Source organism: Paramisgurnus dabryanus, chromosome 4, assembly GCF_030506205.2.
Source record: "Paramisgurnus dabryanus chromosome 4, PD_genome_1.1, whole genome shotgun sequence".
NCBI classification, from domain to species: domain Eukaryota; kingdom Metazoa; phylum Chordata; class Actinopteri; order Cypriniformes; family Cobitidae; genus Paramisgurnus; species Paramisgurnus dabryanus.
This window is the reverse complement of record NC_133340.1, coordinates 34,360,809-34,377,260: the sequence shown is the minus strand read 5'-3', so window position 1 is coordinate 34,377,260 and position 16,452 is coordinate 34,360,809. Positions and strand designations below refer to the sequence as shown.

Below are 16,452 nucleotides of genomic sequence, written 5' to 3'. Positions count from 1 at the left end.
AATAGAGTCTGTATCACTAGATTCACCTGGTGATATAACAACAACATAAACAGTCTTTTTTTGTTTTACCTAAGGTAATAACTTCTTAAGACAAAAAGTTAAGGCGACTTGGAAAATAAACATTCAAAGCGAAATTGAACCAATCAACTAGAATGTAAACATGTACTTAAAAACGCAATAAAAGTAAACTAGTTCTGATTTAATGAAATAGCTAGTAGTATAAAGTAACTGCCAAACCATAATAATAACTTAACACATGAACGTTTAAATAAAACTCACAGTATCTTTGTACGAACTGATTTGGTTTACTACAGAAACGATGACTGGTTCGGTATAAAGAGTCTTTGGCCGGGCGAGCAGGAGATGGGTAAGGGAGGTGAGATGGGCGCCATGGGGTAGGCTGGGTACGGCACAGATCTACAGCCAAAAGACAGGAAACTGGAGCCAGTAGGTGCAGGAGGAGACAGATTCACAGGAGAGCCAGGGCAAGTGATTGAGCAATCTGAAAAAATAAACACATCATGCACAAACTTGTGACACATGTTTTGGTTTGTTTATATAAAATAAATAAAAACCAAATGCATGAAGGGATAAAGGATCTTGAGAAAATCACAAGTGATAAAAAGATATATTTAGCTCACCTCACATACTGATTGAAATTGGGTTGAGTGCATTAACACAAAAGTGTGTGTGAAAAATATTGCCTACCTTAACTTTAATGTATAAAGGAACACGCCCACATTTTGGGAATTTAGCTTATTTACAGTATCCCCCAGAGTTAGATAAGTCCATACATACCTTTCTCATCTCCGTGCGTGCTGTAATTCTGTCTAACGCAGCCCCCGCTAGCTTAGCTTAGCAGTTAGCACAAAGACTGGAAGTGAATGGCTCCAGCTAGCATACTGCTCCCAATAAGTGACGACATAACGCGAACATTTTCCAATTTATGTGTTGTGATTTGTATAGTCACACCGTGTCCAAATAACAAGGTCTGTACTGGTATACATACATACTCCGCCCAAGTAGCAGTGGTTCGCCTTCTGAGAATATAGTTTTCAGTATGTATACTGTTAAAATATGGCTGTGTCTCATATGACCTTGTTATTTGTACACGGTGTGACTATACAAAGCACAACACATAAATAGAAAAATGTTCACGTTCTTTTGTCACTTATTGGGAGCAGTATGCTAGCTGGAGCCATTCACTTCCAGTCTTTGTGCTAACCTAAGCTAGCGGGGGCTGCGCAGGACAGAGTTACAGCACGCACAGAGATGAGAAAGGTATATGAGAAAGGTCTTATCTAACTCTGGGGGATATGGTGAATAAGCTAAATTCCTAAAATGTGGGCGTGTTCATTCAAAGTGTTAACCTAGACAGAAAACTACACAATACTACAAAATGAATAAGAAAAAACTAACCCAGGTTCCATAGCGCATTTTGAGCAGCAAGCTCTTTTGCATCCTCCAGTATGGAACAGACTTTATCAGGCATATAGCTGCTCCTGCCGATGACCACTTTGTAGATGAGCAGTGTTTTCCCCTCCTGTCCTGCTAGGGAGTACAGGTGATACTCCGGTGGAGACCACTCATTCTTGTGGCAGTAGTAATCCAGCAGTGATACAGCTGAGCTTAGCTGACTAGGCTTCAGGACACTCAGGTTGACAGGGACCAGAGTGGATCCCGGCATAAACGGATACATGCAGCGATCCAAGTCCGCGGCGTATGGGCTTCCCAAGTGCGGTGACAAGCCAAGCGTGCGTGAAGTTAACCCATCGCTGATCATTCCTGTTTTCACTTCATCTTTACTCTGGTACAAGAAGTTGAAATCGCAATAGCTTCCACCGGCTGATGATCCGTTGCTGTTGCCTCGTTGTCCAGATCTTCTGTTTGCATCCTTGCTGACAGGCTTGGCTAGGGTGACTTCGATGGGTGAGCCATCGATAAGTTTTCCATTCATAGTTTCCAGCGCGCTCAAAGCATCCTCGCGGTTATAAAAGTGGACGAATGCATAGTCCGTCAGCTTCTTAACGCGTTCAACAGCGCCGGGCTTCACATGCGAGAATTCGGAGCGGAGAGTCTCCTCTGTGGTGTTCAGCATGAGATTACGGACATACAGGACTCGCACTCGCTGCATGGTTTCCTCGTCCAGTTCCTTTTCTGGTTCTGCCCAGTCAACCTGAATGGTGTGGCCCCACAACTGAAAAGTTCCTGAAACATCAATGTAAAAACTGGTAAATCAAAATCTTCATGTTTTTAACATTACAAGGTGTATTTACTTTCAATTGATGTAGATACATATGTGACCCTATATTTGAAATACAGGCTTAAGGGCGCACTCACACTATCCCAACCAAACTGCGCCCAGGCAGGTTTTGACCCCAAAAGCCCCACATTTACTGCAGGATGATACTATGTAAAAAACATTGCACAATAGTAATGGTGTGTGCCTTAGAAAATACCAATAAATAATCTGTTCATGTATTTGCATTGTGTTTTTGTACCTGGTATAAGCTTTCTGCGTGCCATGGCAGCTGCCTTGTGGGATTCATACTCAACAAAGGCAAAGCCACGGTTCTTCGTCCTGTCCGCTGCACTGGGGTACACAATGACATCCACCACGCCTTCAGTCACCTAGATTTTGCATTGTAGTAAACAGAAGAAAAAATTTGTTTATACTAGCTGTTTTATTTTGTTATCTTTTTATTAATTAGTGAATTAAGTGTCAAGTCTCACATTGCACCTGTAATTACATTTAATTACCACTGAAAACTCCACCACTGAACCACAGTTTTATCATAATGCATACAAAAGCATACTGGCCTTCATCATCTCCTCTTGGATCTCCTCCTTTCTCTTGTCCTTCGGGATGGATCCAATAAACAGGCGGCAGTTGTCCAGACTCACACACACTCCTATGAACTTTCCCGGGCGGATTTCGTAGTTGTCAAGGAGCTGGATGGCTTGTTGGGCAGCCTCGCGGGTGGTGTACATGACGAAGGCGTAACCGCGGTTCTCCCCGCTGAACTCCATCATCAGACGGAACTCATAAATGTTACCAGCCCTCTCGAAGACAGGAACCAGTTCATCTTCATACATGTCTCTCGGGATCTTACCAACAAACACCTCACAGCCACGTGGAGGAGGAGGGCCCTCCCAACCTAAAAATGTGTAACAACTCTATATCAAGTTTATATTAACGTTAGATTTATTTATATCTAAATTTGTAGGCAAGAAGTATGGATATAGTTACACGTTTACTTTAACATACTAATATGAATACAGTCTACAGTACAATAGAGTCCAACAATACATGTACAACAGACTGGCTAGAGGGGATAGAGCTACGGCCAAAATCACATGAAATCTTGCTGGATGAGCGCTGTTTTCCTCTTAATCCTTCCCCAAAACCTACCCCTAAATACAACATCTTGCAAGATTTATGCCATAGCGGTCTTCTATCAAACCAGAATGGCTGTTTCTCACCCTAATTCTTTCCCTCAAACCTAACCCTAAACACAACATATCGCAAGATTTGGCCGTAGCTGTATTCCTTCTAGCCAGAACCTAGGGAACCACCAATCCAACACACCTGGTCCAGCTTTCAAGGTCTTCAGGATCACTTGAAAACTACAGGCAGGTGTTTTGGATTAGGCTTGAAACTAAATTTTGCAGGACAGTGGGTGCCCAGTAGCAGGGTTGAAAACCTCGGGCCTGCGTCTGAAACCCAAAGCAGCTGACTTGTTGCCTTGCTGCCTTATAAGGAAATGATTTTGGTGGCATAAAGGCAGCTCTGGGAAAACGCATTTGGACAGCCTTTATAGGCAGCGTAATGGAATTCTGTTTGAAATATTAACAGAGAGTGCCTTTGTGATAACTAATCCCATATTCGAAAAAACTGCAATACAAATTTCTCACTAAATGGAATCAAAGGTGTAAAATGTGAAAATGGTAAAGTTTATTTATACTAAATTTGTGATCCAGCCGCTTTCTTGGCTGCCATTTAAATTATTCAACCGTACACACACACGCATAGAATTGTGGGACAAGACAACGAAGGTATCTCAGGAGTCAGATAGTAAAGCAAACATGGGACTCGGACGTGCCTTGATCCCTTCCTGCCTTGGAATGCTGCCTCCGAAGATAGCATTTTAGAGATTTCGGACTCAGCCCTGGTCTACAATGTTAAAAGATTACCTGGAGGTGGACCACCAAATTTTCTTTGTCCATTTTCTTGCACCATACTGTAGCCTTTTCTGTCCATTAGGGCCAAAAGAGCTGCTTCTTTAGAGCTGGTCTCACAGGATTGACTGGTATTACCTTCATCCATGATCACTTCAGAAAACATTGGTCAATGAAACTTGGGTTTACTTTTGTAACGTTTCATGCTTAACTGCGTGTCATTATATAGCCGTGTTTCTGTAGCATGTAAATACTGTAGTATACTTTAGCATTTACTGGAGTAAACCAAAATAAACTGTAGTATATTACAACAGTGTCCATGTATATTACAGTATTCTCCAGTATTACCTATAGTGAATAAAAAACTTTAATAAACGCTGTAGTACACTTTATAATTTACAATAGTAAAGTTTAAAAACACTATAGTATCTAGGAAATGAGAGTTTATTACATAAAAAAGTATAACAAGTAATGTAATAACCAATAAAAAGACAGTAAAAAGTGTGTAAATGTTAAAAGCGTTGTAATTTATGCATTTGTTGGGCAATTTGATCGCGCTCAGCTAGCAAAAATAATTAGCATCATAACTATCAAAATATATTATTAATAAATCTAACTTACGATCTTAACATAACATTTAATATCAATTCGTTGAGGTAGAGGTAAGTTAACTTACGTTCATTACAATTATTTAACGTCTACTTGTTAATATTAATTCGATTTTCACTGGTCATCGTTCTGAGGTAAAAAGTTCGTTGAACGCTACAACCAGAAACATGGGTGGCAATGGTTCAAAAAAGTCATTTGATTTTAATATAATACATTTTATACAATAACCTGATTAAGACAACACCACTTGGACTTAAAATTTCCGTTTGTAGCGTTAACTTTATTACTTATCTGCTACGACGTGCGCGTGTATCACGTGTCTGTCATCTCTCCGTGAAACTTTACCTTGGATTTACGCTGGTATTAATGTGATTAATTATCCTTCCTTCCGGCCTCTCAATAAACGAGATGTGAAATATGATAATAACTTTGTGTGAGGAGCTCGATAACAGATCACTCAATCTTACTGTGTCAAATACAAATACTGCCTATAAAATCTGACGTCAAATGTCAGCCAATCAGCTGCCAAACCGTACGTTCCTTTAAGTCACAATCACACAATCGATTTATATTTAAATATATTTTTTTAAACATTTACCATTCGGTATGGTTAAACTGGTATCACTAATAAAATCGTACTTTTATCACAAATTTACCAGTTAAACAATGCTAATACACATAGAAATTATTCTTTAAAACATAGTTACTATACTTTTACTATAATAAAACCAGTTTTCTAAGGGATGATCTATTGAGGTAAATACTATGATTAATGCATGTAAAAAGACAACTAGCTGCAGTGTGTAAACCGACTTTTGGTTGTGGCTAAAAGGGATACAGCTACAGCCAAAATCTCGTGAAATCTCGCCGGATGAGCGATGTTTTCCTTTTAATCCTACCCCTAAACCTAACCCTATACCCATAATTTCACAGAATTTAGGGCGTAGTTTTTGTAACCTATATAGCCAGAACGGCTTTTTTTCCATCCTAATCTTAACCCCAAACCTAACCCTAAACCCAACATCTCGCGAGATTTGGCCGTAGTTGTATCCACTCTAGCCACAACCTTGATCTCAGGAATTACACTGCCTTTAACCTCTCCCTGATAAATAGTTTTGGGGGTACCAGAGTATAAAAATACAGGACTTACATGTTGTGAGGGAAAAGTCAAAAGTATAAATGTGACACGTGTTTATTTATTATTGATTGAGATATCTGAGAGTAATATTCTCAGTTGTCATGATGCATTTCCATGCTATTATTATGGACAGATGCAGGGATAGTAGGCCAAAATCACCCACTCTAGCTGGTATAGAAAAACAAGTCGGCAGCATAATTTTGACACGTGCCAGCTTTCTTAATAAACACAAGGGAAACCGTGAGAGTAAAATCCTCAAGATGATGCATTTTACCTTGAGGTGAATTTCAAAGATAAAAAACTAAACATGTGTGATGTTATCTTTACCATTTTGCTAAATCTTTTCCTAGTAAAAAAGTACAAACGTGTACTTATTGGGACCAAAACCATCAGAATTGATGTGCTCTAAACAGCTTTAGTTAAGTGGACAACGGTGCTCTCTTGTGGTCACATCATGCAATTGCATCTCTATAAAAAAAATTAGAGAAGCAATAACCTGCAAATAACCTACGGTAAAGTATTTTTACAAGTCTACAATATTCAAAATGAAAACCCTGTTGCCCTATATTTGAAGAGAAATTAATTTTGCCCTTCATTTTTATACTGTAACAAACTACTGATAAAAAGTAAAACCAATTCACAATACGATAAGAGCATCTCAGGGGCACCCATGGTCTGAAACAAATTTACCCTGTCTATTTAAATATTGATCTATATCTGAAGAGTCAAATGTAGACAAACCAACTAATATAAAACTGTACTTTAATTAATATTATGACAATGCATGCTATTATAAATTACATAACACAGTCAGAAAATACATTACCTGACAAATGCTATGACCTCACATTAAAGATCACATTATTACATGGGTTTAGTGCTAATTTAGCTTGTACAATATTGTAAAAAATGATGTCATCAATAAGTCATGAAAACATTTTTTTTCCTTAAACCTAGCAACTCGTCACTATAAAAGAAAGTAAAATACCTCAGATACAAAATAGTAATTTGAAATTACTTGTGCAGTCAGTTTGATTATACAGTACTTCAAATTTAAGGCAGCAACACTTTATGGAGTGATGAACATCTGTGTATGTTACAGTGGCTCATTGGAGAAGATGTGGGGACATAAAGTGTCATAGTAAACTAAATAATACACCGTAAACGACGACAGCCTATAGTCTGCAATCACATCAGCAAATTGTGGTTAATATTGTTTGTCGCAGAGATTCAGGATGCCATCCAAATGGTAAAGGGAATGAAGATTGTGGGTAAAATACCAAATATGGACAAGGCCTCCAGATATAACATAATGAAGCAGCACATCAATAGGCTTATGAGAGATGCCGTCTTGCTGCATACAATCTTGCGCACTGCTTTGCAGAACTGTTAAGAAAAAAAATGAAATGGTTTGCTTTAGTTCACTTATAAACTTGAAATAAGGTCAGTAAAGGACAGATATGAAGGTACAGATTAGTTTTTTAACACTAGGTGGCAGTAATGTGCTTCTTTAGGGCTGCATAGCTGGAATTTACATAGAAATGATTGAGTTCCACCAAAGATTTTTATAGCTTGAGTTTAATGGCTAATTTTCATTTAATTATGTATTTTGTGGTATACACAAAACATCAGATTTAAGTCTTATATGCCTAATTTACATTATTGTGACAAAAACAATTCTACCAGTGTTTTGCTGAAAGATAATCTGTGTATTGAAAGTTTTAAAGAGATTATGGCCTGATCCCAATCTGTAGATTAACATTCTTTCTCAAGATCAGCTAAAAGTAACAATATAACAACATTACATAAACTCAAATAGAAAATAACAATCTAAATTGTCAGATACTCTGGCCTGGTTCACAGAAATCATAAACTGCATTTTGCTAATCTGAATTTGGCCAGGACTGGTTAGTTCATCTCTCGAGTCTTCGTGTCCCAGTCATTCGTTCCTTTATATAAAACATTATGAAAACTTCCAAAATGAACGAATCGTTCATGAACGACCCATCACTAATCCAGATCTGATTGCTTAATAAATTCCTGATTTTAATTTTTGTGTGTGTGTGTGTGTGTGTGTGTGTGTGTGTGTGTGTGTGTGTGTGTGTGTGTGTGTGTGTGTGTGTGTGTGTGTGTGTGTGTGTGTGTGTGTGTGTGTGTGTGTGTGTGTGTGTGTGTGTGTGTGTGTGTGTGTGTGTGCGCGTGTTTTGTTCAGATACTAGCCCTACTGAATAATCCAGCTATGACCAGCATAAAATGTTAAGATGGTTTTAGCTGGTCTCCCATCTTGGTTTTAGCTGGTCTTGCTGGTGTAGCAAGCTGGTGTTTTGGTCACTTTTCAAGGCATAACTACATCTTGTTTAAGAAAATGGTATTGGATTGGTACAAGGGTACATCCAGTACATGCGGATACCATTTTCTTAAAGGGACACTCCACCTTTTTTGAAAATATGCTAATTTTCCAGCTCCCCTAGAGTTAAACATGGGATTTTTACCTTTTTGGAATCCATTCAGCTGATCACCGGGTCTGTTGGTACCATTTTTAGCATAGCTTAGCACAAATCATTGAATCTCAATTTGACCATTAGCATCACGCTAAAAAATAACCAAAGAGTTTCGATAATTTTCCTATTTAAAACTTGACTCTTCTGTAGTAACATTGTGTACTAAGAACTACAAAAAGTAAAAGTTACGATTGTCTAAGCAGATATGGCTAGGAACTATACTCTCGTTCTGGCGTGGGCTCATAATCAAGGACTTTGCTGCTGTAACATGGTTGCAGGAGGTGCAATGAAATTACGCAGAATAATCCCCTTAGTAACTTTCAATAGCAGGGGACTATTTTCGGGGCACTGGGTAATATCATTGCGCCTCCTGCAGCCATGTTACAGCAGCAAAGTCCTTGATTATTACGCCAGAATGAGAGTATAGTTCGTAGTAGGGGTGCACCGAAATTTCGGTCGCCGAAAATTTCGGCCGAAAATGGCATTATCGGTTTCGGGCCGAAATAAAAAATCCAGCCGAAAATGTAAACCGAAAATGAATGTCAACCGCGCCCCTCCCATCTGTGCGCTAGCGCTTGGGTTTCACTCACAGTGAGCAGTCGTCTCCCACCCCTCCCCTTCGTGCTCAAGCAGGTTTCACTCACGGTCGAGCTGTTTGCACGCGTCTGCAAAGATTAAGCATGTCTTGATGTGTAAACTTTAGAGAGAGTCGCGCTAATGTGTCTCATACTGTAATCCATTAACATACATTTGGCGAATAAAGCAATGAAACACAACGTAACTTTTTTATGTGGAGCGACTGTTGCGCTGTTTGGGATTCACCCTCGGTCTCTGTATGTGCATGCGTTTAAGTGCCCTCGGTAGTGCACATACGAGAGAAACGCGTTTAAAAACAAGCAAACATAAAATCTCGCTGTTATTGACAGGGCACATATAAACAAAATTCTCTCCACAGTATTCTTTTTCTAATAAAAACATTTGTTTATGTCTTAAGTGTATGCATAGATTACAGTCAGATTAACCTACTTAAGTCTGTGTCATTAATGTTAATCAAACAACCCATGACAAAGAGACAAATAGCTCTAAAAAAAATTATATATTTAATGGATTGTGTTATGATTCATTTAATTTGATTTCTGTACCTAATGCTAATTTCAGACCTTATTAATGTACAACTTTGTTATTTTTTAAAAATGCTTGCTAGTTCTTTATTGTTTATTAGATTTTTCCCACCTGCTTTTTGCTGATCCGAAAAATAATCTGATCTGTGCCTCAAAAACTGTAATGTGATCCGAACTGTGAGTTTTTTTTATCCGTCACAAACCCCTAGTAAAGTTAGTACACAGTGATGGCCATAAATGCAACTGTACTAATAATTGGCATAATAATTTATTTCGGTGTTTCGGTTTCGGTTTTTCGGCCTTGGTTTCCTTTTTTCGGTTTTCGGTTTCGGCCAAGAATTTTCCTTTCGGTGCATCACTAGTTCCTAGCCATAACTGCCTAGAAAAATCGCAACTTTAAATTATCTGTCGGTCTTAGTACACGATGTAACTATAGAAGAGTCAAGTTTTAAATAGGAAAAATATCAAAACTCTTTAGTTTTTTTTTTTTGCGCGATGCTAACGGTCTAATCAAATTCAATGGATTGTGCTAAGCTATGCTAAAAGTGGTAGCGCCCGAGACCCGAAGATCGGATTCCAAAACGGTAAAAATCAAATGTTAAATCTCTAGGGGAGCTGGAAAATTAGCATATTTTCAACAAAAGTGGAGTGTCCCTTTAACCAAGACATAATTAGATGTAATTATGCAGCTGGTTGCTAACCCTGAAAATCAGGAAGTTGCCACAATTAACAACTTCAGAGCAGCGAAGAAGAAATGAAAACAAAATAAAGCCGAAAGTCGAAACAAGTATTACGAGTAACTAAATATAGCATTTGAAGACGCGTCACGGAATGGTTTCTTTACACAAAGTTTAGGGCAGAGAAGGATGAGCTCTGCTTTATACTCAAATCTCTCATTTCATTGTGGCTGCACTATAGTCTTTTTAAAAATACGTTTTTTGTGCCTTTATATTTAAAAACTGAAATACTTTTTATTTTACATAAATGTTTCTGGATTTTTAAGTTTTAAATAGATTACTTTCTTATATTATTCATATATAATATTTTTTTTATATTCCTAGATTACTATTTGTTTCACTGTTTTTTTTTTTGTATTTCAGATAATGAAAATAATGTAGTTAACTATGAATTTGTGCATGTTTTGTTAAGGGATAAGTCTGAAGCACACCATAAACAAATAAACGTACAGTAGTGAGTATCGGTAAGAGATAAAGGAAGGTAACATCTCACCTGGCAGGTCTGGAAACTAATGTTGGTGCCGTATCTGCAGTACATAACATAATGCTCGCAATTGTACCACAGCAGACTGTAGTCTATCGATCCCCACAACTTCTCAGCCCTCCTAGCCACTTCTTCGCCTTCAAGCGGTGGTCGGCTGCACACCCTGTCCATGTGGTTAACTAAAATCTCTGCTCCATACGCAAAGTCCTCCACCGAGTCCACCCGGACGCTCGCCCTTTTGGCTATTACGCCCAAAATCAACCGGTTATTTGTGACCATTTTCTCCAGGGCTTTGTTGTCCCTGGTAAAGGCAGGCAGGATATCAGGTATGAGGTGAGCGACGCGATTGTTCCCCAGATATATTCCAAAATGAGTAAAGAGGGTTCTAGGAACCTCTAGCAAATCCCCTCTTTTGAAGCACGAGATGTCATATTTGACCACCTGCTGCTGCTGCTGCTTCTTCGTCTTCTTCTCATCATGGTCTGTGGTCACAGCAATGGAAAACAAGCTGAGAAAATTCAGAGGGAACATCCTTAGCTTGAGACGAAGTGGTGAGGTTATGAATGGCCTGCATGGCACCTGCAAGTTTTATCCTACTTGAGGCAATGTGGGGAGGGGCTTGAGGATTACAAATCCACGGATATTTTCAGCAAAAACCTTAAAATTAAGTACATCACATGCTGAATGGAACAAACAATGCATAGTTTCTAAATGACTATTTTGGCCTTTTCACCTTTTAGGGATAAAATTTCTATTTCTGTAACAAAGAAAGCAGTGAGAAATTAAGTTCTTCTAATGTTTTGCAAATGTATGTTACTTAACCGACTGTACAGCACGATTAAATAAAATCTGGTTAGGTATTTTCAAGATTATACATCACCAACTAGATATTTTACCTGATCAGACAAATGCCTAGGCCTACATAACAAATAACTTAATGTATCATTTGAAGACGCGCCCCCCGAAGAAAACGATTTTTTTATACAGTTATTTGCCATTCTAAAACTAAAATACCCTTTCAGTTTACAGTGTTAGGTTTTGTGGCTGCATTTGAAGCTCTTTTTCAAAATAGATAATATTAGGCTATACTGTCTATTGTAATTTACTGACTGGTATTTCAGATAAAATATGCTAGTTCACTGTATGTATTTGTTTATGTTTTATTAATGGATAAGTCTGAAGCACAACATCAATTTCAAAATTCGTTAACACTATATTTTCGTTAAAGTATACGAAGGCCTACATATTTGTAGACGAATATACAATTTTAAAATATTTTAATTTTGCAATTAACGTTTTTATTCTATGCTTCCCGACACTTTTATCTAGAAAATTGTGTTATCGTGTTTATTAATTTAGCCAAAAATGCGTCCACAAGCATAAAGGCAAATATTAAATTATTATTCTTCATTAACAGATATTATTACTAACAGGTCTATTTGTTTAAAAACAAACACTGAGACTAGAAGGAAAATAATTTAGTTTATATATTCACAGAGGCTATGTGCTACAATATACAAAAGGCATAAAAATATTTAACTATATAAGATTTATTAAAACTGTACAAAAAGCTTTAATGTTCTGTAAAAAAATAAAAATGTTAATATTAGCCTAGGTTAAAGTTTAACTACTAGCAGCGGGACATCCGCAACGCACAACAATTGTATGCAGGGGATTAAAGGGAAATATACAGACTTTTGATCAGATAAATAAATGCTTGTAATTTATATGTTTTTGGACTTATATTGTCTCTTATCCAGCCATCCACAAAGTGAAAGGAACGATAAAGGTTGGAAGTGCGGTGCACGGCGCTATTCCATATAAAAACATGGAAAGCATTCCGATGACAGTGGTCAGGAGAACGCTCCTCTGATCCCGGATCACTGATTTTAAACATTCGCAGAACTGTGGAGGGAAAGAGATGGGATAGGTAAGTTTGGGAATATTTAAACAAATATGAAAAACAATGTCATTGCCAGACTGCTATGTTTTTCTTCCCAAATCCACTTGAAGTTGTTCGTTTAATTAATAAAGATTCGAAAAAATGACTTGGAAAATAGCCTACGTCGCATTTGGTCAAATGTATGCAGTTTTTGCAAGCCTTCGAAAACACTGAAACTTAGGGGCGTAGTTTATGGGGGGTGGGGGAAGGTAAACCCCATTAATCAAAAACTTCAAGCCCTCAAATTTGTTTTAGTGATTACTGGAAATATATCTACAGTTGACAATCCATTTTAGCAAAATTCATACCAAATTTATACAGAACATGATCAATGTTAGCATCATTAATGTACATTTGGTTTTCAAGTTTCACAAAAGGTTTTTTCTTTTTTCATCCTTTTGTTTTTTTATTGTTTTAAGTAATTGTATTTATCATGACAACATACAAATGAAATGTAGTCAAACTTGTTTGCTAAGCTAATAGTCTTAAACGTTTTAAAAATAAAGGTTAAAAAAGAAAAATAGTCTTTGTTGCTCTAGGTCCAATAAAGAACATTTAACATCCACATGTAACATCTGTTGCTTTCCTTTTTTGATATCTAAAAAGCAAATCAAAATAAGAAAGCATGCATTTAGTCAAAAGCAGTCAACAACAAGCAAGGTTTTTGTTTACAAAGTCTACAAGTAGATTGCAGCAGGTGAAGAAAGAACAACATAGAAGATACTTTGAAATATATAAAAATGGCATCGAATTTATCCGTCTCTTGTGCATGCAAACTATGTGGTCGTAATAGTAGCATGCAATCAAGGGAAACGTGGTGATGGTTGGCAAGCACTTCATACCTTGTCTGTTTGTACGCTGACTGCTGAATCATAGCGGCAATATGTGACGAAATGTTCGCAGTTATTCCAAAGTAGACTGTATGGAATATGACCGATAAGTTTTTCGGCTCTTCTTGCCACCTCCTCGCCAGCCAGCGGCTGTTTTCTCATTGTAGCATCCATCGTGTTGAGTAAAATATCCGATCCGTATGCGAAATCCTCCACCGTGTCGACGCGTATCGATGCATTTTTGTATATCACACCGAGAAGCAACCTCTTGTTCGTCACTACTTTCTGAATATGAGATGTATTCCTCGTCAGAACCGGTAGTATGTCAGGCATGAGGTGTGCGACTTTGTTGTCTCCGAGGTATATGCCGAAATGAGTAAACAAAGTACGGGGAACCTCCAATAGATCCCCGCGTCGGAAAGACACGCTCTCCTGTCGACGCATTACGCATCTTTCTTTTTTAAATAGTGCTGTGGTAAAAAAGTTAAAATGTGCCAGAAGAAAGGTTTTCTCCAACAGTAAAGCAAGGGAATCTAACATTTTGTACAGTACCTTCTTGGGTTACCCTTCACCGCATGTTTTTATTCCAGAGGCGCGTGATGACATCACAGCGTCAGTGAAGAGACGATTGGACGCTGTTGAGGCGCTGAAAAAGAGGTGAGGATGTCACTTTTAAATAAACCGCTTCCAAAAAGGCGATTTGGAAACATGGAGACAACTGAAGCTGCAGGCGGAATGGAAATGCGTTTGATTTATACCGAAAAAGTTTAAAAAGAAAATGCGCTTCTGAGAAACTTTGGACTGACACTGATTTACGCGTTAAATTCAAATGTATTTCCATGGCGCATTTTCTTTTCCAGAATTTTTTTATTCTCGCAAAGCAGCCGTGCAAAACATATTTTAAAACGAACAGATCATAGCATTTATAGTCACAGTTAATTTCTTCTCCACAACAAACTTTGTTTTAAAACAATTTCACTATGTGCGGTAACTATTTGGTTAATTTACACTTAATATAACGTTCAAAAACGGCTAATTTACACTTTTAGAATATAATTTACTCTAGAAATATTATTATTTTTTAATTATAGGCCTGTTTTATATTTTTATAGGCCCATTCACCTACATTTGGAATTGCAAGTCTGTCTTCTGTTGTGCATTAACTCCGAATTGCCTGGCACGCGCTGGCTTCTGCAAATCCAGTTTATTTATTTATACGACTATTTCTCGAAAACGAAAAATGAACTTAAAAAGACTCCGCGTGTTCCCGTGTCTGGACTTTCTCTTGTGTAGGTAAGCGGGTGGATGTGGAAAAAGTGAGAGCAGCGAGTTTGGCCGTCGGTGGTTTAAATTTGCGAGCTGGTTTTGGCCATGTGGCAATAATTAAAGTCCTCAATACATCCACTCAGACCGCACCAAACAAGAGCTCCTTTTACCAAACGAGCAGACCGCGGGGAGTGTAGACACGGCGCATATCAACACTTCATTACATCGACCCATCAAATCTCCAATGCATTTTACCCTCTGGCCAAAAACAAAGAGGTTGGATTCCCCGCGAGCTTCCAGCCAATAGCACATAATGGTCTTAAAACGTTTATCAACTGAATGAAAACAACTGATTGTCTTGCAAATAGTTCACCCTAGACAATCCTTAATGCAAAGTTTATAAAAGAAACATTGGGCTTAAGAGGACAATAACAGTAAACGATTTAAGGGTTAAAGTTTATTTTAAAGTGACCTTTACAGTAGGTACAATATGAGTAATATTTACTACATTCTGTAGCGTTTGATTATGCTTAGTTGCGTGCAATTATGCGTAGTTTACTGTTATTGCTAACAAATGCACTGTAAAGTAAAGCGTTACCCAAAACAGTATGAGCTAAAAGATAAAGAATCAAAGCAATCTTTACAATCCCTTTAGTTTCTCATTGGCAGCGATGACGGAAGGAACGAGAAACCCGTGGCGCAGTGGTAACAAAAGTGGCCCTAGTGAGGGCACAACAGTATGTTGAGTGATTGGTGATTATTCGGTACTCTCGCGCGACCGACGCTTGTTTGAACAGCAAAGGACCGTTGAAAGATATCGGGTGATGAATGACAAGACATTTGTCTTCTTCTTACCCCGTTTTGTCCCCCAGCATCACAGCGCATGTCTATACGTGACAGCTGAATGCGTTTGTGATAAATGCGCGAGGTTTGACGTGAGTGATTTCAATTTGCGCGAGCGAGCGTGCGCGGGCTTATTGTGAACGATGCCGTTGCATTGAGATGGAGCCAAGACGCTGCGAACAATGAATAACTGCTGGATCTGGACAAATGGATTCCTCAAGTCTTGCTTTCTATTTCTCGGAGGTCAGACTGTGACTGCATGCTAATGTAGGTCAGAATAACAAGATTTCACATAAATCAATGATTAAAAAACTGTGTGACATCACAGCAAATTAAACTGCACATCGAAGATTGGTTGTTTAATTAGCCAATTTTTGGTGCTGGTGGTAGTTTATGCAATGGCGAATGTTTTATCCAGTGCAAGCAAGGTGTACATTTTTTCTGGGTCATGACCTTTGCGTTGCTAGCTCAGGAGATGGCATTGGGCCTTTCCTGCAGCATGAAAACAAATTCATCTAGTTTACAATAAACACATGTATACAGACTTAATCAACAGTCAAGAAAAAACCTTTTGCTCTCCGGCTTCCTGTGTCGATAGGGGTCAGAGGTAACGAGAGGACGTAGTGGCAGCAAACTTCAAGGGTTTATTGTTTTGCCGTCACCTTTAAGATGTGACCAACTCAACACAACTAAGTGAAGGACGCCTTTATCTAATGTACTCGATACATATCAAAGTAATGCCATGCTTAACAACAACCCACCAAAACTTGAAGCTGTACTTTAGTTGGCTCTTTATTTGGTG

General features: G+C 38.2%; 3 protein-coding genes across 4 annotated transcripts; all 3 read right to left on the bottom strand.

The window, feature by feature from the left end:
- Positions 1 to 203: 203 nt before the first annotated feature.
- rbm46 (RNA binding motif protein 46) lies at positions 204 to 4,285 on the bottom strand. Its single transcript, XM_065254924.2, has 5 exons — positions 4,195 to 4,285; positions 2,821 to 3,158; positions 2,502 to 2,631; positions 1,420 to 2,208; positions 204 to 502 (listed from the first exon to the last, which is right to left on the bottom strand). Exons 1-5 carry the CDS (start codon positions 4,259 to 4,261, stop codon positions 309 to 311), a joined length of 1,518 nt encoding a protein of 505 aa, XP_065110996.2. The 5' UTR covers positions 4,262 to 4,285; the 3' UTR covers positions 204 to 308.
- A 2,386-nt stretch (positions 4,286 to 6,671) lies between these two features.
- On the bottom strand, positions 6,672 to 11,670 carry lratb.2 (lecithin retinol acyltransferase b, tandem duplicate 2). The gene is made up of 2 exons (XM_065254322.1): positions 10,779 to 11,670; positions 6,672 to 7,312 (listed from the first exon to the last, which is right to left on the bottom strand). Exons 1-2 carry the CDS (start codon positions 11,298 to 11,300, stop codon positions 7,157 to 7,159), a joined length of 678 nt encoding a protein of 225 aa, XP_065110394.1. The 5' UTR covers positions 11,301 to 11,670; the 3' UTR covers positions 6,672 to 7,156.
- Positions 11,671 to 11,845: 175 nt separating this feature from the next.
- LOC135735781 (lecithin retinol acyltransferase) lies at positions 11,846 to 16,274 on the bottom strand. 2 transcript variants are annotated; one of them, XM_065254321.2, is made up of 3 exons: positions 14,094 to 16,274; positions 13,554 to 14,011; positions 11,846 to 12,674 (listed from the first exon to the last, which is right to left on the bottom strand). In XM_065254321.2, the coding sequence occupies exons 2-3, from the start codon at positions 13,983 to 13,985 to the stop codon at positions 12,522 to 12,524; spliced, it is 585 nt and encodes a 194-aa protein (XP_065110393.1). In that variant the 5' UTR covers positions 13,986 to 14,011; positions 14,094 to 16,274; the 3' UTR covers positions 11,846 to 12,521. The 2 variants fall into 2 exon arrangements, with proteins under 2 accessions (XP_065110393.1, XP_065110392.1); XM_065254320.2 differs by having other exon boundaries at positions 13,554 to 16,274.
- Between the last annotated feature and the right edge of the window lie 178 nt (positions 16,275 to 16,452).

Bases quoted from the DNA above. Each gene is read 5' to 3' on its own strand.
- lratb.2 (XM_065254322.1), bottom strand. From the start codon at position 11,300: ATGTTCCCTCTGAATTTTCTCAGCTTGTTTTCCATTGCTGTGACCACA. The intron at 7,313-10,778 runs GTGAGATGTTAC...TTTTCTTAACAG, and splicing joins TTAGTTTCCAGACCTGCCAG to TTCTGCAAAGCAGTGCGCAA.
- LOC135735781 (XM_065254320.2), bottom strand. From the start codon at position 14,081: ATGTTAGATTCCCTTGCTTTACTGTTGGAGAAAACCTTTCTTCTGGCA. The intron at 12,675-13,553 runs GTATGAAGTGCT...TTCCCTCCACAG, and splicing joins TCAGCGTACAAACAGACAAG to TTCTGCGAATGTTTAAAATC.
- rbm46 (XM_065254924.2), bottom strand. From the start codon at position 4,261: ATGGACAGAAAAGGCTACAGTATGGTGCAAGAAAATGGACAAAGAAAA. The intron at 3,159-4,194 runs GTAATCTTTTAA...ACACATTTTTAG, and splicing joins ATTTGGTGGTCCACCTCCAG to GTTGGGAGGGCCCTCCTCCT. The intron at 503-1,419 runs GTTAGTTTTTTC...TTATTTTTTCAG, and splicing joins AAATGCGCTATGGAACCTGG to ATTGCTCAATCACTTGCCCT.